General features: G+C 35.1%; 2 protein-coding genes across 4 annotated transcripts in view; one reads left to right on the plus strand and one right to left on the minus strand.

The window, feature by feature from the left end:
* The first annotated feature begins 1274 nt into the window (after positions 1-1274).
* On the plus strand, positions 1275-4026 carry PMCH (pro-melanin concentrating hormone). Its single transcript, XM_026726521.2, has 3 exons — positions 1275-1514; positions 2306-2510; positions 3889-4026. The coding sequence occupies exons 1-3, from the start codon at positions 1275-1277 to the stop codon at positions 3936-3938; spliced, it is 495 nt and encodes a 164-aa protein (XP_026582306.1). The 3' UTR covers positions 3939-4026.
* PARPBP (PARP1 binding protein) overlaps positions 3588-23737 on the minus strand; it is a 29836-nt gene continuing 9686 nt past the window's right edge. For all 3 annotated transcript variants that reach the window (XM_087934901.1, XM_026726488.2, XM_087934902.1), the window contains exons 5-11: positions 23174-23344; positions 20733-20887; positions 12492-12675; positions 11565-11734; positions 8383-8461; positions 6249-6402; positions 3588-4562 (exon numbers count right to left, since the gene is read on the minus strand). In XM_087934901.1, the coding sequence (XP_087791027.1) occupies positions 4234-4562; positions 6249-6402; positions 8383-8461; positions 11565-11734; positions 12492-12675; positions 20733-20887; positions 23174-23344 (1242 nt within the window). In that variant the 3' untranslated portion in view covers positions 3588-4233. The remainder of the gene's footprint in view (positions 4563-6248; positions 6403-8382; positions 8462-11564; positions 11735-12491; positions 12676-20732; positions 20888-23173; positions 23345-23737) is intronic.

The following is a 23737-nucleotide window of genomic DNA, read 5'->3' on the forward strand; positions in this document are numbered from 1 at the left end:
ACAGTTGGCATTATTCTTTTGCTTTAGTTTATCTGGAGCATGCACGTGAACAGTTCATGATCTATTTCATAGTCAAGTTTCAGGCTTAAAATCTACTGTTTTATGATCCATGTTTGTTGATTATGTGACATCAACTCAATGTTAACTCTTAGTGCCCAGTCCACATAAATATCCTCCATGATAATCTGTCCCTAATCTGATCATCTAAAGGCACATCTATTACCAGTCTGAGTCCATTCACCAGCTTGTTTGGCAGACTCTTCGTTTTCTTTTTTTCCCCAGCCTCATTGAATAAGACCTTAAATAACTAATTTAATTAATTATCTTCTTTTGTCTTGATTCAGCAAACTGGTGTGTACAGTTATTACTGAATATCCAATGGTAGCTTACTGCAGTTAATTCAAATGCCATTACTTGAATTACTCCTATATTCCTTGGCTTATTCTATTATTTGATATCTTCTAAGCTACTTTTTCTTATATTTATACTTTTGTGGAACAAGGGTGGAACAATTCAAAATCTCAGACAAAGCTGCTTGAGAAAAACATTAGACAGGCACAGAGCCAAGTTACTCCTCACTCATGTCACTATTTCTATATTAAATCTGTCTCCTCTGAACACTTATGAGACAAAAACTCATGTTCGTTTAAATAATATTCTCTCCTAAGGAAGCAGGAGTCATGGCATCTACTTCAAAATTAAATTAAAGCACAAGTGTGGCATATTTCAAATTATATCCATGACTCCTTATTTTATGCACATGTACGAAACATTTTGTCTGGACAAGTTGGAAGGGGTTTGAATTCTCTTTAAGATTTAATTGCTTAAGACTTTTCCTCACAGACTGTTTTTCTCTTATTTCTCAAGAAGCCTTAGTTTTTAAAGCATGAATAATGAAGTCTTTCTGCCTTTCTTTTTCCACACATGCACAAATTAATTCTTTCCTGAGACTGTGTGAAGTGGAATTTAAAGATTAACTTAGAATTCAGAAGAAAATTGTCCTGTGGTACTTGATAAGATAATCCAAAGTATATAATGAATGTATCGAAAATCAGCTCATCACCTATGGTTTGGAACAAAAGACATGTAATGATATGCAAAAGGTCAGTTCTCTTTACTCACAGTTCTCACAGTGTAAGTCATTGAAGTGGTATCTATTCATTCCGCAAGCTATATAATACCATTTTTCTGTCCATGTTCTATTTTCAAATTAGTCTCATTTAAGTAATATTTAAAGTTTGTTCACCTCCATGCAAACATCTAAACGCTGGAGAATGTGTACCTCATCCCATGTATTACTATTGATTTTTTCTCTTTTGTCTCAAGGGTCTTTGCTTTCTGTTTCAAAGTCTATGCGAAAAGCAGAAGATAATATGCTGCTAAGCACATTCAGCCTTGGAAAGATAACGCAGAATGGTGACAAAGCTGGAAAGTCTCTGCCTACATCTTCTTTTGAGCATTATAAAATGGAGGACAGCAGTTTTCTGGATGAAGATCGAAACCCTCATTTCTCAGTGAGTTTTCTGTGTAGCTATTGTGTAACACAAATTAGCATTATGGACCATAAATTTGTAACAAAACATTGGAATATATTATTTCAGATATGCCAATATATAGAGCCATAGTGGTGCAGTAGTTAGAATGCAGTATTGCAGACTAACTCTGCTGACTGCCAGCAGTTCAATCCTTACTGGCTCAAGGTTGACTCAACCTTCCTTCCTTCCGAGGTTGGTAAAATGAGGAGCCAAATTATTGGGAGCAATATGCTGGCTCTGTAAACTGCTTATTGGCAAAGCACTGTGAGACAGTATATATGTCTAAGTGCTATTGCTATATAATTAGTATGGAATGTGATTTGAAGCAGCTATCATCCTAAAATGAAGCGAACAGAATGCTGTGTTTTGTATATATGAAAATGTTAATATTGTATTTTCAGTCTTAAAGAGTTTAAAAGAAAAAACATGCCTTTCAGCTTTAGTTTAAAAATGAGTCTTAATGTTGCTCTTACCATCATTAATACATATCACAAAGGAAAAATTTTTTTTTTAAGTAGACCTTGGTATTATTAAACTTAATCAAACAAATCAATTTTATTTCACATTAACATCTCTTGGCTATGTATTAAGATGTCTTGCCTTGAAAAAACCTGGTTTGATTCTTGATTTTAAGCTAAAAACTAAACTTCAGGATAGACTATACTGCAATCTGAAGATAACTCTTTTCTGAAAATGGCTCATTAGTGGGTTAAGGACTGGAATATTTTTATTTCGGAAATTTTCATCTCCACTTATTCTCTGGAGTACAGAATATAGGTTATAAACATCATGTCATAAACTACGGCCAGCCACGGAGCTTAAATGTTAAGCAGATTCCTTATTTGGAATTGGAGGGACCTATGGCTTTTCCATCAAATGCTGAGGTTGAAAATATTGAATCAATACAAGAACGGCGTGAGACAGGAAGTGATGAAAACTCAGCTAATTTGCCTATCGGAAGAAGAGATTTTGACCGTGAGTTATATTTTCATGTTTCTGCAAAACATTATTACCTTAATTTGCTAAATCATAGTTATAACTATTGAAATGAATAACTGTGGCCACCATTTCTCCAGTGATAAGCAGAAGCAATCTAAGTAGAGCTCAAGGCAATTCTCAGATTTCTCAGCTGGTTATATTCCTTGATGTATGTGACTAGTGATCTTCAGTACAGGTAGTCCTCGACTTACAATTCATTTAGTGACCACTCAAGGTTACAATAGCACTAAAAATGTTACTTATGACCATTTTTCACAGTTACAACCTTTTCAGCATCCCCATGATTGTGTGGTCAAAATTCAAATGCTTGGCAACTGGTTCATATTTATGGCCATTGCTGTGTCCCAAGGACACGTGATCACCTTTTGGTAACAATCGGGTTACTAACTTATCAACCACAGAAATTCACTTAACATCTATAGCAAGAAAGGTCATAAATGGGGCGAAATTCACTTAACAACAGAAATTTTGGGCTCAATTGTGGTCATAAGTCGAGGACTACCTGTACTCCCAACTTTCAAGTTCCTTTTTCTCTTGCACATTGCAGTGGGGGCTCAAGAAGAGCCACATAGCTAGTTTTCCACCTGCCTAACTTCTGTGGCATATGTGGCCCACCATTTTCTTTGGGGCAATTGTCCACTAGCTACAATAGCAATTTGAAGTGCACCTTAATTTGTCAGCAATCCTCATGCTGCTAGGCCAGTTGTGGAAGTCACAAGGAACATCCAGCCAGAGAGAAAGAGAATTGGCAGAGTGATGCCTCCAGGTTAGTGCTATGTCCAGATGCCCAAATATAAGAGTTTTTCTAACTTGGCTTAGCAGGAGGGACACAAATGTTTCTCCCTCTTCTCCCGTGAGCTGCCTTTTTTCATCATCTTTTTCAATGCATTCACACAAAAGGTAGTCAGGTTTCTCTAACAAACTCCTGAAGACTTGGGGTGCCTTAGAAATCAGCCAATTATTTTAGCTTAAGCCTGCTCAGGAATAAGCCAGTGTTTCATTCACCCATGTATATTCAATTGCATCTCTATGTATTTAACACAGGTAAAACTATATCAAAGGACAAATGTAGCAATCGATCATCAGAATAAGTTTCTCTGAAAAAGAAAGGTTTATTATTACCCTAAGTCTTTAAAAATTGTAGGTCCCACTTGATCTTTTGAAGAGTGACTGGTTGAATGTAAGATTTAAAAGATAACATGTGTTCTAAATATTTAATAGAAAAAATGAGTTAAAATTTCAAATGAGTGATAATTTACAACATGCCACTACAGATGACAATGTAGTTAAAACTTGTTTATAAAAATACGTACTTGACAGTCAAAATCACACATTTTTGTTGTGTTTTCTTTAGTGCTCAGATGTATGCTGGGAAGAGTGTATCGACCTTGTTGGCAAGCCTAAGACGACCCTGAAATGCATCACTTGGAGGAGACAAGCCCTTTCCTTGATAAGTCACAAAAAATGTAATTGTGGTTAAAATATTGCTATGTGTTTGTAAAGATTCTAAATATTTCTATGTCAGAATGCTACATATTGAAACAAGTGTAAAATCACAGTGCATTATTAAACTGAGAATTCTGCATAAAACTTGATGATTTAATTTTTAAGTATTATGTATATAAAACTTCTGCATAATCATGATTGCAATGGAATCTTAATATAGTCTCTTTTTTTCCCCCTTTTAAGCCACTGACATTTACAACCTAAAGAACTGAGTTAGTTTCGCTTGCCCAATAATAAGCTTCTTTTTGGGTACAGCCTTTTTGGATTTTTGGGGTTCTTTTAGTTTGCTGTCTAAACTATTTTGGCATTTCACTACAGTCTTGGGTTTCTTATACTGTGATGTTTCATTTTCATTAGTGAATATGACATTTTCACTAGTTCTGTCCACCAGCTTCCTCTTTGGATTCTTGTTCTCTGGCTGGCAACTTAATTTTCCTATTTCATTTCTTGTATTTCCATTCTGACAAACATTTTCAGAACCAGTTCCAAGTGTAGTATTTTCAAGCGATGAAGTCAGGCTTTCTGATGGTTAAGAAAACAAAACATTTTATAACATTTATATTCATGGCGAATAGGCAGCAATACAAATCTAATAAATAAATAAAATAAAATAAATAAATAAGGGGGAAAAATACACTGTTTTTAAATTGTTTTTGTTGCATACTAGTCACCCCTGTTAATTTTCAAGAGACATTGTTCTTGTAAATTGAGTTAACTAAGTCTAATTAGTAGAAAAAATTAATTGAAAACATTATACAATCTGAGCCATCACCCTTAACATAAAAAAATACTTCAGCAACCACTTCAGAAAATAAACACGTATAAAAACAAGAGTACAAGAAACCATTCATTTTAAAAGCACGTGCAAATTATTGAAAAATATGAACTGGATTTTGATGCAGTGCCCAAGCACTGAAAGATATTACATTTTGCTGTTGAAGAGTTCAAAGTGTACTTTATCAGCCACTTAACTGGACAAATACAAAAAGTCAATCTCATAATGACATAGGTGGCAGAAGATATTAATTCAGAAGAAAACAACAGGAAAGAGCCTTGGAAATATTCAAGTTAAATGAACCAATAACTGCATAAGCTTTTATGAGCATGGGAACTGCTACAGTGTATTGATGTTTACTCAGTTCACAGCCCAGATATTTTTTGCAGCATTTTCAATGAGGTTTCAGTTATTTATCTCTAAAAGAAAACACAGAACATGCCCTAAAAAAAAACAAGCAATGTTATTTTCAAATCTTAAAAGTTTGATTGCCTCAGTGTTTCATGCTCTAGTCTAGGTCAAATAGTTGGATCTGCTTACAGTCTGTTTTAAAGGTAGTGTTACTTTTATGTGCTCAGAGATGATTCTGTGTCAAGAAAGAATAGAGCAGTAAAACTTGTGAGTAATGCAAGGGCAAGTGGGCATACTTGGATTTCTTGATCCCACATGGCTACCATGCAAACTCTGGAAAAGATAAGAGCTCCAATAAAAAACAATCAACAGATACAAGTGAGATCACCATGCCAAACTCCAACTCTCCTTTCCTGTTTTGCATGCTAATATAACACACAAAATACTCGAGATATAAAAAATCAACATTACCTGCAAAGAGTTTGAAAAAAGTTCTGTGAACATGGAGGGAGGGGCTAACACATTTCACATTACAGGAAAAAGATACATTTTATATATACTTCTATATGTGTATAAAAAGGATTACAGCCTAAACTGGATTTAATTAAAAAGAAAGAGATAGCGGACATGATGTACAACACTGAAGACGCTTCTATGATCATATGGCTGACATGATTATATGCCAAAGGCAACACCCCACCAAAGTAGTACCTATTATCTACCTGTGTTTATCTGCTTTCAAACTGCTAAGTTGGCAGCATGGACTTACTGTATTGTCTTAAAGAAGCTCAGGTGGGTTTTTTTTCATGACAGCCACTTAATCAAGGTTGGATTCTACCAGTTCACACCTATTCGCTCCTTGGCAGGGAAAGGTTGTTGCCTTCATGCCTTGCTTTGAGCTTCCTGTGGCATCTAACTAGCTACTGCAGGTGCCAAAATATGTCTAGCGGATCACTTCTACATTGGTATAGCAATTATTTCATTTATTTAGGAGCTGTTCAATTAATTGACAGCATATACATTAATCCTGGCCAATAAATGAGGGGGCAGAGAAGTAGAGAGATATTGCTCACTGAATTTACCTGAAGTTGATCTGTCTTCAGTATGAGAAGCTGCTGTTTTTTGGAGTGCTGGATACACATCTGCTGATGAACTGAAGGGTTGATTCTTTGGCTTGATTATTTGGTCATCTTTATAAGTGCAAGCAAACTGGGATCTAATTAAAGGTTGCTTCAGCTAAAAAGGAAGTAGATCAATATGAATTATAATGTATAAGTGAGGAAGACAGATTTCTATTCGACTGTGATAAATATAAGCAAAGCTCTGGCATTTTTTTCCATTTCTTTAGTTTGCGTGCTGGAATAACTAATTGAATGCCTAAAATTACTGTATAATTGCTTGTATTTCACACGAAAAAATAGCCACATTAGATGTGTTTTAGAAAGCTGCAGCCTTGATTGACTTTTTTAAAGGACTCTCATAAGTTCATAAAAAATAATCTTTTTTCCACTGTATGTAAACATACACATACACAAATAAACATAGGCCTAATATAAGCTATGTTCATGTATTGCACTAAGTCAAGACTTCTCTAGTCAAGATTTACTGAATCAGTCACACTTGGCACAACATTTATAAAGCAGAATGACTGTATTCATGTAACAATCTAACACAAATCCATATTTACATTATTCAGTACCTTGGTGCGATGCATGAACAAAGTCAGACAACGATCTCTTTCAGAAAAAAAACAGGTAGAGCCAAGAGGAAAGGGAGGGTCCAGAGACAAGGGAAAATTCATGCAAGGTGAACTATCTTCAAGTGGTTCTTTGGGGAGCCATTCTTGACTTAATTTAACAGGCAGGGGGAATTAAAAAGATCTAAATATATGTAAAAATATTGCAAATGTATTTATATTGTATTTTTGTTAATTGTTGAAATAAGTAATAGATGAACAATGGGTGTAGTCTCTTATGCACCAGCGGTTGAAGTAATTAATGTTCATTAAGAGGTTATATTGCAGAAGTTAGCAAAAATGGAATTTCAGCATTTCTAAGATGTAATCTTACACAACGCACTGTTGTAGCAATATGGGAAAGGGAGTCTATGTTCAATTTGAAGCTGAAAACAAGGGGGGAGCATTAAGAGAAAAGCTTCTTGTCACACAGAAGCAAGCTTCCCCCTCCCACCCACCCCATTTTCTGGCTTTGTTTTCATAATATCCTCCTGTATTACTTGAGGTGATGATGCTCGCAAGCTTAGGGGGGAAAGGGACTGACCCCAGACAGAATAAAATTCAAAGGTACCAATCATTCCTGCTGAGAAACAAAAGACACTCAAGCCATTGCAATGTAAAGACAGGAGAAAAAAAAGATGTATTTCATCTTGGGGCTGGCAATATGTAAGTCATGAAATGCTGGGTTTTCTTTCTTATTAAGGGCTTTTCTAGAATCTACAGAAAAAGAAGTATCTTTGAGGAGCCCTGATGGCATGGTGGCTACTTCTGCTGACTGCCAGCTGCTTGCAATTTGGCAGATTGAATTTCGCCAGGTTCAAGGTTGACTCAGCCCTCCATCCTTCCGAGGTGGGTAAAATGAGGACCCAAATTGTTGGGGGCAACAAGCTGACTCTGTAAACTGCTTAGAGAAAGCTGTAAAGCACTATGAAGCGGTATATAGTTCTAAGTGCTAAGTGTCTTCATGTTTAAATCTCTGGCTGCAAGCCTTCTAGTTCAGGTAGGAGAACATTAACAGCAACTATGCCTTAGCATCATTAATGACCCTCCTGGACAATAGGCTCATTTTCCCTTGAAGGTGATCTATTCCTTCCTTTTAAAAAGAAACCAACCCAGAAAATAGAACAGTAGCAACAACTTTCAAAGTTGGATCAAACAGGATACATGGCCAGATGAGTAATTCTACTTTATGGTAAGGTTATGTTAACGAAAAAATCTTGCAAATCTATATATTTTCTCCCCCCTCCCCACCCCACCCCCTGGCTCCCTTTTACATTCAAGAAACTAGGGAGGGTCCCTTCTGAACTGCATTCCTTTTATCTGCCCATTCCCTTGGCTGTGTCTCTTCTCCCTATATCTGAAGTTCCGTTGCGTACCATTACAAGTAGTATGCCAGAATGCATAAACAACACAGTTTAGATTTAAATAAATGCTTCATCTTGGAGGGAGGGGCAGGCAAGAGAAGTTCATGGTTAATCTACCTTAATTTTTTCACATACTGCCATTTGAATCCGCTGTCTCAGAGCTTTGGGAGAAGATCCCCTGGACTGTGTTGGAGATCTGTATTAATATTTAAACAAAATACAAGCAACTATGGTAAGCATGAAACACATTGGTTACTATGGTACTAGTCTTATATGATATTCACGTATAGATTTAGAATACTTGTTAATACATTAAATGAGCTGAAATTCAGAACCTTTTGTCTGTGTGGTGTTTAATCCATTTTTGAGAAAGCCAATTTACTTAGATAAGGGATCCCACTATAAAATGAAAGATTCTGTACGTGCTTAACCTCATATGTGCATTATCTCTACTTGTGACAGCTTGATTGGGTCAACTAAAAATTAGAAATCTGGTTATTCTTCCTTTATTTCAATTTTTATGCTTATGCTTCACAATTCAAATATTTCTCCTCTTTTTTGCTACTGAATTTGTGTTTATGGTCACACCTAAGTTCTATATTCAGAAAGGAAGAATCAGTAGCATTATAACTTTGCAGCTAGAATCATCTATTTAGCTCTTAGTAATAAAAGACTAATTTTGCTAGGTAATTATTTTTCACATTCTAGTCATATCCTGAGGTCCTAAGTACTATATCTCATCCAATTTTCCTTTGCAATAGCCACAACAGAATACTGACCGAGGACAGAATTTTGACAGATAGCATTCCAAAAAGCTGATGTTTCAGATGCAGAATAACCTACCATTCTAAAAGTTACAGGCCTCTGGATTCATTTGTGACCTTAGCTCTCCATGTACTCTCTTCTAGCTCTCTGCAAACTATTAATTCTGACAAATGCAATCTTTCCCCAGTTTTTGGCAGCTACTAAGCAAAGCAAAAAAAGTGGGGGAAAGGCAGGAATGGAGTGATCAAAAAGAGAACAAAAGCCTGCTGAGCAAGGCTTGTGCAACCATTTCCAACTTCTTAATAGCTGCCTGCTCTAGTCATTGACTGAGAGAGAAGAAAGAGGGGAGAGGTTGGAATTGAGATGGCAACATTCCAAGAGGATCCCAGTTTCCTTCTCACTCTCTGGGGAAGTGCACTGGAGAAATTTTCAAGATTTTCGTATCATTACCTCCATCCTTCTTTTGTCCCCCCCAATCACCATCAAATTGGAGCCCATATGGTTCAGTTTTCAGGAAGTTATCGTATTAGACATAAATCCAAACCTTCTTAAATAATTCTTTCAAACATTCCACTAGGCTGGATAGAATAAACAAGGTAAGGAGCCAAAACATAGCTTCTGGGATTTTTTTTATCCAACTGCTTTATCAACAATAGTCACAGAAGACATCTATATTTTCAGTAATATGTTGCATCTGTTTGTATATGTTTCTGCTCTCCAACTGTCTTGTGTCTGGGTTTTGTGCACACTAGGAAACACAAAGTGAGCAGCATATATAGATAGGTCTTGACTTGTCTGGTCATTTAGCAACTATCTGAAGTTACAACAGATCTGAAAAGGGTACTAACAATCCAGTTATGAATTTCTAATGGCCATCCCCTTCCACAGTCACATGATTGCATTTTGGATGCTTGGCAACTAGCCCACATTTATGACCATTTGCAGTCAAGTAACTGCGATTTAAAGTTTTCCAGCAAAAATGCCCTAATAATGAACAATGGGTTTGCCTAATGATGGCAACATTCGCTTTATGACTATCACATTCAGTTAACAATCATTGCAAAAAGGGTTGTACAATCAGATAACAGATAGCAGATAATTAGAGTTGGAAGGGACCTTATAGGTCATCTAGTCCACCCCCACCCCCACCCAAGTGGGAGATCTACACCATTTCTGACAAATGGCAGTCCAATCTCTTCTTGAAGTGATGGTGTTCCCAGAACTTCCGAGGGCAAGCTGTTGATTGGTTGATTGTTCTCACTGTCAGAAAGTTTCTCCTTATTTCCAGGTTAAATCTTTCCTTGTTCAGTTTCCATCCATTATTCCTTGTCTGGCCTACAGTCATTTTAGAAAATAGCTTGACCCCTTCCTCCCTGTGGCAGCCCCTCAAATTTTGGAAGATCACTATCATGTCTCCCCTGGTCCTTCTCTTTACTAGACTAGCCAAGCCCAGTTCCTGTAACCCTTCTTCTCTAGTCCCCTAATCATCCTGGTTGCTCTTCTCTGTTATTTTTCTAGAGTCTCAACATCTTTTTTATAATGTGGTGACCAAAACTGGATGCTAGGTGTGGTCTTACTAAGGCTTTATAGAGTGGTATTGTACCTCACTTGATCTTGACTATATCCCTCTGTTAATACAATTTAGGATTGCATTAGCTTTTTTGGCTGCTGCTGCTGCACACTGCTGGCTCATATTTAGCTGGCTGTCCACTAAGACTCCAAGATCCCTCTCACAGTTACTGCTGTTGAGCCTGGTTTTACCCAGTCTATATGTGTACTTTTGTTTTTTCTTGCCTAAGTGTAGGACTTTACTTTTCTCTATATTGAATTTCATTTTATTAGATATGGCCCAGTGTTCTTGTCTGTCAAGATCCATCTAGATCTTGAGCCTATCTTCTTGGGTGTTAGCTATTCCTGCCAGCTTAGTATCATCTGCAAATTTGGTAAGTTCCCCTTCATCAGGTGTGGTCACATGATGATCTGCTTAATTACTGTCATGACTTACAACCGCAATTACAGGTTGAATTATGATAATAAGTTGAGGACTACCTGTACTCTGCTCAGGGTCATGTGGCTGAGAAAAAAAAAGGGGGGGGTCCTAGAATGAAGCCATTACCAACATTCCAAAATGTTTGTCGGTTGTCTCTTTCATAGAAATGAGCTAGGGATTATTTTCAGGAAACCTTTTTTTAACAGTCTAAAGCCAGATTTGGCCCTTTTTCAAGTTCAATATTTCTTTTGCAGGCTTTTCCTCAGACCCCAAATTTGGGGTTTCAATTTTTGGAAAATTATCCCAGTGATGGACAGACAGAAAGTATAGCATCACACATTCTGCATAATTTATTCTAATATTCTAAAGGGTTGGAAAAAAATAAAATGAGTGGTAGAAAGAGACAATGAAAAAGTAGTTATTCACTTTTGGTTCTGGCTTTTATCAGCATTAGCATTATTATATAGTTTCCCAGATATTTTCTGCAAAAGAAAATAGTTCACAAAACAAAGATTGAATCTGCCTCATCAGGCTTAGAACTTACTTGAACAATAACATGGCAGAAGGAAATCCAAATTCTTCACATCCAAATAACAAAAGAGCTTTGTTGCTGAAAGGAGGATGACTAGCTGCTTCATCTAAAACAGCCAATAAGGACTTCACAGTATCTCTTCCACAGTAAACAGTGTCATGGTTTATAGAATGTAGTTTTGGCTAAAAATTAAAATAACTTTATTAGATACTTTAGACCACACTGAAAGAGTTTTATCACAGAATTCATATTAATTACTTTCAATCCAAGCTCTGTAATCACATTCACATGCTACCATTTTTATCTTAAACCTTGAATTGAAATATCTGAAATATTATTCATATCTATTTTGGGTTTTTTTTTTAAATAGTAGGCACATTTCCGTAGAAAACCATCTAATGCAGATTCATCAGATAAAACTTCCTCATGATAGAAATCTTCATTAATCAACGGGCTCTGTATACTTCAAGGCAAGGTACATACAAACAGGGTACAAGAAAGAGTAAGGTGCACAGGCTGGTGTTTGTACAAGCAAAGAGGCAAAAAACTGACATGAGATTCAAGCAAGGCAATAACATTAGGAAGAGTTAAGCAATCCCATCAGGAAGAAATCAGCAGATAAATCAATTAACGCAAGATAGGGAAGTCAAAATAAAAATAACCACTGCTAAAATATACTTGGAAGGGAAGGTGGGGAGCAAAAGGAGAACTTCCCAAAGATTAAACTAATTATCAGCACTACTTCAGAGGAGAAAGCTTTTCTTCTTGTAGAAACTATTTGCCCATTTAAAATAAAAACATTTTTAAAAGACATTACCATTTCCAAGGTTGTTCAAAGCAACTATTTTATTCAACTAATGTACAAGAAATAATCAGGGCATTTAAGAAAAAAAATCTGTTATATCAAGCAGTTTAGAAGAACAAAAGGAGGCCCCTTACTCGGGCTGGACTGATTCCAGTAGTGCTGGCTGCCACAACCTCATGCTGAAAACTGATAATATTTTTAATCCTCAAATCCAAATCTTGTACAACTTCCTCTGCTGCTTGACAGAAAGCATCCCCGCTGTTTCGGCCTTTTATCAACTGCATCTTGATTGTTGAGAGGATTCGGCCTCCTGCATGTCTGAAAAACAGACCTAGGGGTCATTTCCATATTCATTTTGGCATTATTTTAAGATATGTAGTAATTTGAAAAAAGAGAATATTCACAGTTAATCAAAATTGCTCAGCAAACAGCTTTGATCTGTTAAGTTGCACAGCATCTTGCAGTGAGATCTTGCCTTTTAATTAAATAATTTGGTATTATGAATTGGGAGATTACAGAAGGAAGAAGTAAGGACAATAGACTCATACCTTGCTAATGCATTGTTTAAGTAGCAAGGAAAATAACCTTCTAGAGGTTTTAATTACATTATCATAGGTTAGCTCACATTATCCAAATCCTGCTTAACCACTAAGATTTTGAAATCCTCTGCCTTGCCTTTATTTCCCATTTACTTAGGATCATATTAACTTCTGAATATTATTTTCATAAAGACTAATAAACAACATTTTAGACAAAATTTCAAGCACCATAATACAAAGTTTTCTAATTACTTTCATAACATAAAATGCACCCTCCTAGAGATACGTAAGACAGTTTCCAACATTCTAGTACATACTACCAGAAAACAGAAATCCAGTTGAAGTTACATAAATAGCATATCTGATTTTAAGTTGGAGTAATTAAAGGCGAAGAGATTTCATCTCCTTTCAATATATTTCTTTGAAATTAGATAGTACATATACTGAATGAAAAAAAAAAGCCAATTCTCCTGTCCCATTTGTTAAAGGTGACAGGCTTTTGGCTAACATATTAGAAATTAGATATGTATTCTGAAAGCTTATTTCCACATTCTGGAAGACTTCCTTCCATTAGTCTAAATCTGATTCAAGTCGGTATAAAGGGAGAAGCCCTCCAAAATGTTAGTATTTTATCCCATTTGTGCCTTTTTATATGGTGAAAACATCTGAACATAAGATATAAAATTGCCCCATTTTCTGAATTCTTCTTTGGAGATAACTACGTATAGATTTTTCTCAGACTATGTTGAAGCATCTTATAACCTTTATACTGCCTGTTTCAAGTGAGACTTGTTCAAGTGAGACAGCCCTGGTTTTCAGATTTTCTTGAACTGTACCAAAACTGTGCCCACTGTTCCAAGATCTCTATAATTTCATTCTCATTTTGTTGTTTATTGTTTAAAGAGGATAAGGTAGTGTATTTGGTCTCTCCAATATTTTTATCTAGCATAGATTTTATACAGTTTTATAAGCATGACTATGAAGTGCTTAGGAATAAAAAATAAAGTCTGAATTCAACAAACTGATGATGAAAATGGAATTTCTGTCCCAGAACAAATTCATTACCAACTTTTTCAAGAGCGACACCAGAAATTTCAACTGGCTGCTTATCACCTTATCATGGGTATGCTTCTCTAGGTAAGCCAAAAGCTAAACTAAATACTTCTCTTGGCAATCACAGAAAATATGATTATCAAATTTGCAGGTGTCCCAAACATGGGGGATAGCAAACTCCACAGAGACAATAACAAGATAGTAAAATGGGAAAAAATTAGCAAAATAAATTTCAAGTATGACTAATGCGGTAGGGGAAAAATTCAATAACATGAGTATTTTATTTATAAAATTTATTTGTTGTCCATCTTATATCCAATAACTATGGGCAGCTTATAGCATAAGTAAGAGTATAGAGAAGGGGGACCATACTGAACAGCAATATGTGCCCCCCCAAAAATCTGGGGTATCTTGGTGAATCATAATCACAAGCCATAATGTGATGTAGCTAAAACCAACTAACCAACCAACCTATTTGTAAACTGCATCAGCAACAGGTATTTTTGATTACTATTATTTAGTACCATTCAAACTTATGATAGTTCTGAAAAGAAAGAAAAAACTCTACAGCATATTTACAACCATTTATGGCCTTCACAGCATCCATCAGTCACATAATCGTCATTACAGTCAGTACTCACTGTCTGGTGTCTGACATGTGGGTTTTTCCTCCCTCTTTACAGAACAGATTAATTGGAGAGAAAGGGATTTCAAAAGTGAGCTGCTTGCTCTTCTACACATAGAGAACAATGTGATTGTACCAGAGGTGGAAAAAGGCTAGGCAAATGAAAGATTGACTACAAAAATCACTTGTTTTTTTTTTTCTCCACCTGCTCCCTTATAGAGCAGAAAAATTGGAAAGAGATTTCAAAAGAATATTTTGAGGAGTCTTAACAGATGATGTAGCTAAACCATGGAGATGTTCCTATATTGGAAAAGAGATTGGATCTCCAAATTGCCTTCCAATTCTTATATTTTATATTCAAAAAATAAGATGGTTATAACAATATTAGATTTTTTAAAATCTGTCCTTTTGTGTACATACAGTACCAGCAACATTAGTAAGCATATGGACATCACTCTTGGCATCTGCCAGCTTCTTGATCCAACTTTTTATTTAAAAATATTCACATTTTAAAAATAGGGAGCTAAAATTCTGCAAAAGAAACTGACACCTGGGATGATAGGAAGCATCCTGCAGGAATAGATCTAGGCAGCATGTTGGTTCATCTGTCCTTTGTTAAGTCATTGTGTTCTTCAGGGCAGTTGTTTTGTATTTGGACAAGCCGACCAACTGTCATTTTGCAAGGGCACCTACTATCTGTTCTCCAGATTCCAAACTATGACAACCAAGCCCAAAAAGGACAAGGAGCCCTGATATTCAAAATAGAAGTCTTTTACTGAGTACCTGTTAATGATTAACTAAGTTTTTGCATAATCCAGTAAAGCCAAGATTTGACATCCTTTCCTTGAACGAAAATGCCTGCTGTGAGCAGTTAATGTCTCAATTCTTATTTAATCTTTCTTCCCACAGTCTTCATTTCCAAGAAAAAATTTCCCATTCCCCATCAGATATACATAACCCTAGCTGGACCAAAGAAAGGAAAACTTCATTCACTTTTTACACGAAGAAGCCAAAATAAAATGCTGATCTACTATGTGAGGGATTAGTTTAGGACATCATGCCATGTCTTACTTCATTTTGCATTAAGGTATGCTATTAACAGGCAATCCTTCTAATACAGAACTACCTATGATTGTTAAATCCTACCAAGCTCAACAGGATTTGCTCCCAAGTAAGTATGCATTATACCGTGGCTGGAGACTGCTTTTATTAAGTGTTGAAATACTTTACCCAGTGTATTAAATGTGCTGCCTGTACATTACATGCATGATTTAATCCGGGAAAAAAAAAGATTCCAAGGAGTTAACATTTGGGATTTTTTTTCAATTCTTCCTCTCATCTGTGCCATTTTAAGTTAAAATGCAAGTATCAGAGGAGAATGCTCCAAAATGGTATTTATGTTTCTGATCCAGCTTTGGATGGGAATAATATATAGGAGCAATTCAATCCAGTTGTTAGAGTTCCAACCTGTGTAGCTATTATCCATCAAAGCAGGAAATAACCAAGTGTGGCATTTCACCACTCAATTCAAAACAGAGGGGAGGAAAAAGGAGGGAAAGAAATAAAAAAGGCTTATTCCTGGGAAAGCAGCTCCTCTGAAAGTCAGATCAGTTTTTCAATTGCTGGATGCAAAAAAAACTAAAGCCCCTTCACCCTCATCATAGGACAACTTTCAGAGATCAGCTGTTTTAAAGCTTGTACTAGGAATACATTATTAGATGTGACAAAATTCACTCAGCAAAACAGTTTAATGTTTGGAGTCATTTTTAGTTTTTTCCCTTTGTTTGTACTAAGTCTATACAATATTTTTTTTTTCCACATTGAGTTAAAAATGACAATTGTATGTTTATTATAATTAAAAGTTAAAACAAACAGGGATTCCAGAGAAATTCTATAATGGCCTTGTAGAAGATACATGGAATCACCAAAGTAATACAGTCTTTGAAGAATACAAATATTCACTTGCCTCTGCCATACACTGTTTATTTATGTGTTTGAGGGAAAGTAATAATTTTTCATATGCCAGATTTTCTGTAGCATGAACACTTTCCCCAGGAAAATTTCACAGATCTTTAATGAATTCAATAATTGCCTTTTAAATATTATGTTGTAGATGCAAATCCCTTTATTTGTACAACTCAAGGTGGTCATACAGTCTTATGACTACTAAGGTCATTTCATACAGGGAAGCTGTCCAAAGATAATACAAACAAATCCTGAAATACTTCATTCATATTTCTATTTGAATATTTCTTCTTTCAATATGATAGTTCTATTGCAATTAAAAGCATATAATGTGATACTGTTAGATTTTGATTTGAGACAGGTAAGAGAAAAACCCAGGGCTCTGAACATGTACCCTTCTTTCCAGTCACTTTTTGTGGGTACCAATCCCTCTCCTTAACTGCTGCAAAACTTTTAGAAATAATGGAAAGAGCAGAAAAGCGTGAAAGTAAAAGAAAAAAGTAAAGTGTTATGCTATGTTTTTTGGCCTTTTTTTGCTTGAGCCATCTCTCCCTGTTTCTCTTGTCCTTCTGATTCACATTTCAGATATATTCTGTGTGACTCCTACATGACCCCAAGCCTCCACAAAGGAACTGTGCATCCATGAAAAGAATGTTTTTTAGAGTTACAATCTATCATTGCTTTATTTCATTGAAAGAAATTAAAGGATAATCCAGTAGACACAATATTTACCTGGATTCAAGTTCTACCCATGCCAAAAGGTCCTGGCAAAATTTTTCCCCATCTGGAAATATGTACAATCTTACAGTATGGTTCAAAAATGAATATTTTTTTGACCACCCCCACCCCAGTAAACTACAATCCTATAAACTGCAGGTGTCTGGCTTGCCTATTTGTAGGCTGCTGACTTATGAAAAACCCACAATTTTTTTCCTGCCAAGTAGGTAATCACTCTATAATTCAAGAGGGCTACACATACAACTACTCAAATGTTGCATAATTATAGCATTACAAGACATTTAATCCATTTTCAGTCAAAACCCACTTATCTCTTTTGAACTTTAAATTAAAAAAACAGTAAACTTTATTCAAATCATTAAGAACTGTAAGTAGTAAACACTGTAGCATACTGTTGCAATGCTATCAAATACACAATGTAAACTCAAGAACTTTAGAAATTAAATTTTAGATGCCAAACAATTCCATGTGTGAAATTATAATTTAAATTAAAATCTGTGACAAATTTTTAAAAATACAGTGGAACCTCCGTCACAACCGTAATCCGTTCCAGCACTTTGGTCATAACCTGAGTTGGTTGTGACCAAAAGCAAGACTGATTGTGCATGTGTAAACAAACAAAAAATTGTGCGGCAGGGGAAATCGCCGCAGCTGTGTTTGGTCACTAACTCAAGGATGTGTTCGTGACCAGAGGCAAAAAAGTTTGGTCATCACCCGGTTTGGTCATGGTCAGAAGTGTTCATGACCCGAGGTTCCACTTTATATGTTTTAAGAATAAAGGCAAATATATATGTCCCATAATGATGCAAAATCGAATTTGGGTCAATCATTGGGACCAGAGATTCACTCTTCCAAGCTTTTTGGAGTCCATCTTCAGGGCATTTCTTTACTGGAATACGTGCTTTGGGCTGTTCTGGGAGTTGTGTTTATGTGTACCTTCCTATTAGCTGATTGGTGTGTTGATAGTTGGTGACTGGCTGCATTTCCTTGTGTTGTCAAGCCCTTGGCTCCTTAGGAATTTGATATGCTGGTGGTAATTTAGCACTCTTGTTAGCTGACAAGGGGCCCGTTTCCCAGGCTTCATTCATTTCCCTGGCTATCTTTGTGCCTGCATGGCCAATGATCTTAGCTGCTGCAAAATTAAATGTGTGTCCTTATTCGTTGCAATTTGAGGCTACCAATGAGTTTGGGTCTCCTCGTCTGATCCTCGCTGGTGTTCTTGTTCTTCTTCTTCATGAGTCCAAAAGCTCAGAAGAGTAAATCTCTAGTCCCAGTGACTGACTCAAATTCGATTTTGCGTAGTTATTTTAGATATCTTATATTTTAGATATAATCCCATAGTTTAATTAACCATTCTTCAAAAGATGGAGTCCAAGGGATTTTTCCAATAAAAAGCATATAGAGTAACGAATACAGTGCCAGTGCAGTACATTTTGAAGGGATGTCTAGATTGGTAACATTTAATAAAGATATCTCTGGTTGGAGTTTTCAAAATTTGTCCCATTCTAGAATGAATCATTTTCCAATATTGCAGGGTTTCACTATATTGTCATAACATATGGAAGGAGGATTCACCCTGCTTGTTACATTTCCAGTATTTTTTAAGGAAAATACTCATGATATACCAACAGAATCTTATACCATTTCTGATTATTATGTTCAAAGTAAATTTTATAATGTTCTTCCATTAAAATTTGTATTGTTGCATCAAGTATAACTGAGTTATGCTCACTAATAATTTATACACGATGCTTAGCATAAGTCAATAATATGTGTTATTAGACTGTAAAACTGGACAGACTTCTCAATAGCCTTTCTTTTTACTATCACACTGCTTATTTGAAGGCACTGAAACCAGTTAAATGTGGCAGAATGCTGCATATTATGCGACTTGTATCTTTGTCCTATTCTTAATAAAATCTTGAAATTCATACAAACTATTTCTAAATTTGTGAGCAAATTTATTAGAAGCTTTGTCTTCATAAAAGCAAATATTTAAAACACAGTAGGAAGGGAAAAGCCCAGATTTATTATTTTCCTGTATATCCCAGTCATTCCGCAGTTAACTTAATCTTGCATAATAATTTCTAATTTGTGGATCCAGATACATATGAAGAGCCTCTTGAAGACTGGAAGAGTAATTCATTACTTGTCTATGCCAAATAATAGCTTATCTTCAATAAATACAGGAATAATTTGAAAAAGAAAGTTTAGTCGTGGTGAGAAATTCATTTTGACAGGTGTGATTATTCTTAACCAAGATAGATTTAACTTTTCCCATCTAGAAATATATGTTCATATATTTTTCCAACTTGGTAAATAATTAATCTTAAATAATTATTTTTTTAAAAAAATCCAAAATATTTTATCTTTTTAGCAGGAAAATTAAAATCTCTACTGGAATACCCATTTACCTGTTCTTACTTCTTGCACAAGGCTCATCTATTTTACCTCTTACTCTACTAAGCTTTTCCCTCAAGGAATTAAATCTTATTCAGCAATTTTCTCAGAACGAACCTTCACTTAACTGGCTTTCTACTGCCACATTACCACTTTTGTCTTCTCAACTGAGCTTTAACAGTCCTTAATTTTCAACGTTCCAAATATTCCAAACTATAAAATTATTAATCCTAACATGAAATATTAATTATAAAACAATCTGATGTTAGACTACTGTATGTCGCATCACAATAACTGCATGTAGGGCAGTGGTGGGATTCAAATACTGTTCCACTGGTTCGGTGGGTGTGGTTTGGTGGACATGCTTTGCCTGCGTGCACATGTTACATGCACGCGTGTGCCAAATGCGTACTTTGCACAGGCGCAGAGGCATTTACGCAGGTGCAGAGGCATTTTACCTCGCCTCCGGCAAACCTGCATGATCTCCCGATCACTTTAGCAGCTGCCACTCGGCACTATTCTGTGCCGCGCAAAGCAGCTGTGCTTCAAATTCAGTGGATAAAAGTCAGCATGTGAGCTCGGGCGGAAGGGTGGGCCCAACAGCAGAGCCATTAGAGCAGCAGAGAGAACCGGTTCAGTCTCTGCTGCTCATTGCTCCTACCGGCTCTCCAGAACTGGGTAGAACTGGTCGAATACCATCACTGATGTAGGGATAACATTGAGTTTGTAGCTGTTGCAATAATAGCTACTGTAATCTCTGCTTATGCAGATAATTTTAATAAGAACAATAATAAATTATAGGAAAGAAAAACAAAAATAGTTGAAAGAGACTGAAACAATGAAAGCTTGATAGAAGTAAAAACTAATAAAGTGCTGTTTTCCACGTGAATTATTTCAGTTGCATTAAAAAGGATATCATATTGTGAGATTTACCCAATTTGATGACTACTGTAATTAAGAACCAGATTTGCTTGGTTTTTCAAAGGCAATGAATAAAGATACATTTTAAAGTTTAAAAAAATAATAGGTAAGTCTATGTACCAGAAAAGAATTACCTTGAATCCAGATCTTCACCAATAATTTCTTCTAATTTATCAATAAAGTGAATTAACTGAGAAAGCCCCTTTACATGGCTTCTTAAAGGATCAGTTGGTAAAGGAGCATATCCTTTTCCTCCAAGTTCTATAGCACGTATAAATGAAGTTGCCATCTAACAAGAAACACGTAATTTAGTTACTGTATATAAAATGATAATAGAAAAGGATAGGTTTTTAAAAAGAAATTCTTAACAAAAAGGCATAAAAACTTTTTACTTAATAAAATGCATTCACTGTATGTTGGAAATTGAAATAATCTCTATGTAATCATTTATGCCCTCTTTTGCTTTTAGGTTGTTAGATTTCAATGGGATGTTCTAGTTTTGCTTCTGGATTTTCCTGTGGCTCTGACAACAACGAGCAAAGTCTTGTTTCCAAGACTTTATTAAAAGTAGTAGACCAAGATGATATGAACACCAGCATTTTCTGACCCATTTTTTTTTCCTGTAACCTGCTGGGAAAAACCAGTGCATATGGAAGACATTTCCTTTCACATGGCAAAACTCAGCATGTATAAGTCTACCCACAAAATGTTGAATATCCGGCTCTGGGAATGAGTACTTTTTAGCCTTGTTTCTTTTACAATTAAAACAATCCAGAGAGCTCTAATATATCCCAGCACACATACCCATTTTTTTAATTCTTTCAATAGCAGTGCCCATACACATTGTATCAAATTGTTCAGAAACCCCTAGATTTCAAAAGAGGTCTACTGTACAATAGAAATTACCGTTGGAAAATAAAATATTTTACAAAATGTGGCTTGAATAGAGGATGCTCTGTATTCCGGCCAAACAGCACAATCATATACAACTCAAAAATAACCACTAATTATGTTATTTTAGACTGCAACCTTATATTATTTTAAAATAATGGTGAAAGCATGGCATTTCAGCTCATATTGAAAACTTGTAAGATATTTGGTTATTAACTGATAGTTGTATTTTGATCCCAAAATCACATGAGAAATTGAAGCTGTGGTACAATTAAATTCAAAAAATAGCAGGAAAAATTTCTTTTGGAATGACTGGGCTGGGCAAGGAATTACTATTTTAAATCAGTTGATTTCTAATGGTTGTTTTAAAGTTCTTGAGAAACAATGCTTTAAGTCAATACTCTGACTTACCTCTAATATATACTTGGCCAAATGAATAACAAAAATGCATATTAATTAAAAAACAAGGCTTTGTTGTTTTAGCAGTTACCAAGATGTCTGCATCTTAGCTTCTTCATGAGATGCAGCCATCAAGTTAGTAACCAGCAGTACAATTTTATAAGCTACTAAAATGAAAATTAGTATGAGTTATATATTTGAATTGTGAAATGAAGAATTGGAATATCCACATTTGAAGAAATAATGGGTCCAGATGTTAAAATATGTAGCATAGTTCCTATCATTTAAGAATGAAATTAATTAATTGGAAAACATTACATTTTTATTGGAGACCTCAAAGTTATATTTAAAAAGGATTAGACATTAAATTTCTTATACTGGTGAGAGAAGAAATTTGAAGATTCTTTAACTCACATTATTTGATTTCTATTCGGTTATAGATATAGTGGCCTCAAACCACTATATATGGTAATATAATTTAAGGAAGAAATGTTATAATTAAATATCTCAATGCAATGTTGAATTATATCCATAAAACATGTCTCATTTATAACTTTGGTTTATTTAGCCTTGAATGCAGCAAACACAGTAATTTCACTGTAAAAAAAATTGAGAGAGCTGTTTCGTGTAGTGGTTTAAAGGGATCAGGCTAGAAATGGGGAAATGAATGATTTGTAGCCCTGCCTTAGGCCCAAACTAGCTGAACCATTTACTCTTTCTCCCAGGAAGTAGGCAATGGCCAACCATTTCCAAAATTCATGCCAGGAAAAATACAGGAACTTCTCTAGGCAGTTGCAAGCAACCAAAACAGATCTGAAAGCGACAGAACACTTGCACAGTATAAATATATCTGTATTTAAAAAAAAAACTGTGTTCCAAAAATAAGATGACACAGTAAATTATTAAATGGATTGGATTTAATTAGAAGCTCAAGGATTGCATTAACTAAATAATAAATTATAGTTATTGTATATAATTACATAATTTTGTTAATGTTTTGTTATGTTTTTATTTTAATCACTATAGTATTATAGTTTTTTCTTCATATTATCATCAATAACATTTTGTCAGCAATGTAAATATTGGTAGTGATTTTATGAACTATACGATTGTTTACTAAACTAATATTTATATCTGCCTAAAATAATACTCTATACACATTTTCTTAATGTAGAAAAAGAATCCCAAATTAACTTCTGAGTGGAGGAATCAACTATATAAGACTATTTTGTTACATCTCTTCAATGTTATCCCAAAGCAAAGCAAAGCAATCTCTTATACATACCGGAAATATAGACATTTGTTTCTTCTGGGCAGCATGCTTTAGGTCAGTAAAAGCCTCTCTTCCAAGTTTTCTATCAGGAATGTTTAGAATATGAGCAAAAGCCAAATCGTTTTTGGAATTAACCAGTAAGGTTAAATATGCATACAAAGTTTTCTTCACCATCATTGGCAGCTATAATTAAAATACAATCCTATCACTTTTCTTCTAGATTGCTTTGAAAAAAATATCATGTAGCAATGTATTAGGAAATTTTCTTAATAAAGTAAAATGTGATCCATATAATTTTCAAGTTACTGACACTATTTTGAAAAAATGTATTTATTTATTTATTTGTTTATATATCATATTTGTTAACTGCCCACCTTTCTTGGAGAAGCTCTTGGGGCAGAGCACAATATATTAAGTAAAATTAAACATTAAAATCAGAATAATTTAAGATTAAGATTAAAAACTTTAAAATTATAAAACATAAATATTTTATAGAAGAATTCTAAGAGGTGGTTTCTAGCAGTTGATAATACAAGCAGGTTGGGTAATTCTAGCAGTTGATAATACAAGCAGGGT

This window comes from Pseudonaja textilis, chromosome 5 (genome assembly GCF_049901715.1).
Source record: "Pseudonaja textilis isolate UNSWEBS1 chromosome 5, rPseTex1.2, whole genome shotgun sequence".
Classification (NCBI taxonomy): domain Eukaryota; kingdom Metazoa; phylum Chordata; class Lepidosauria; order Squamata; family Elapidae; genus Pseudonaja; species Pseudonaja textilis.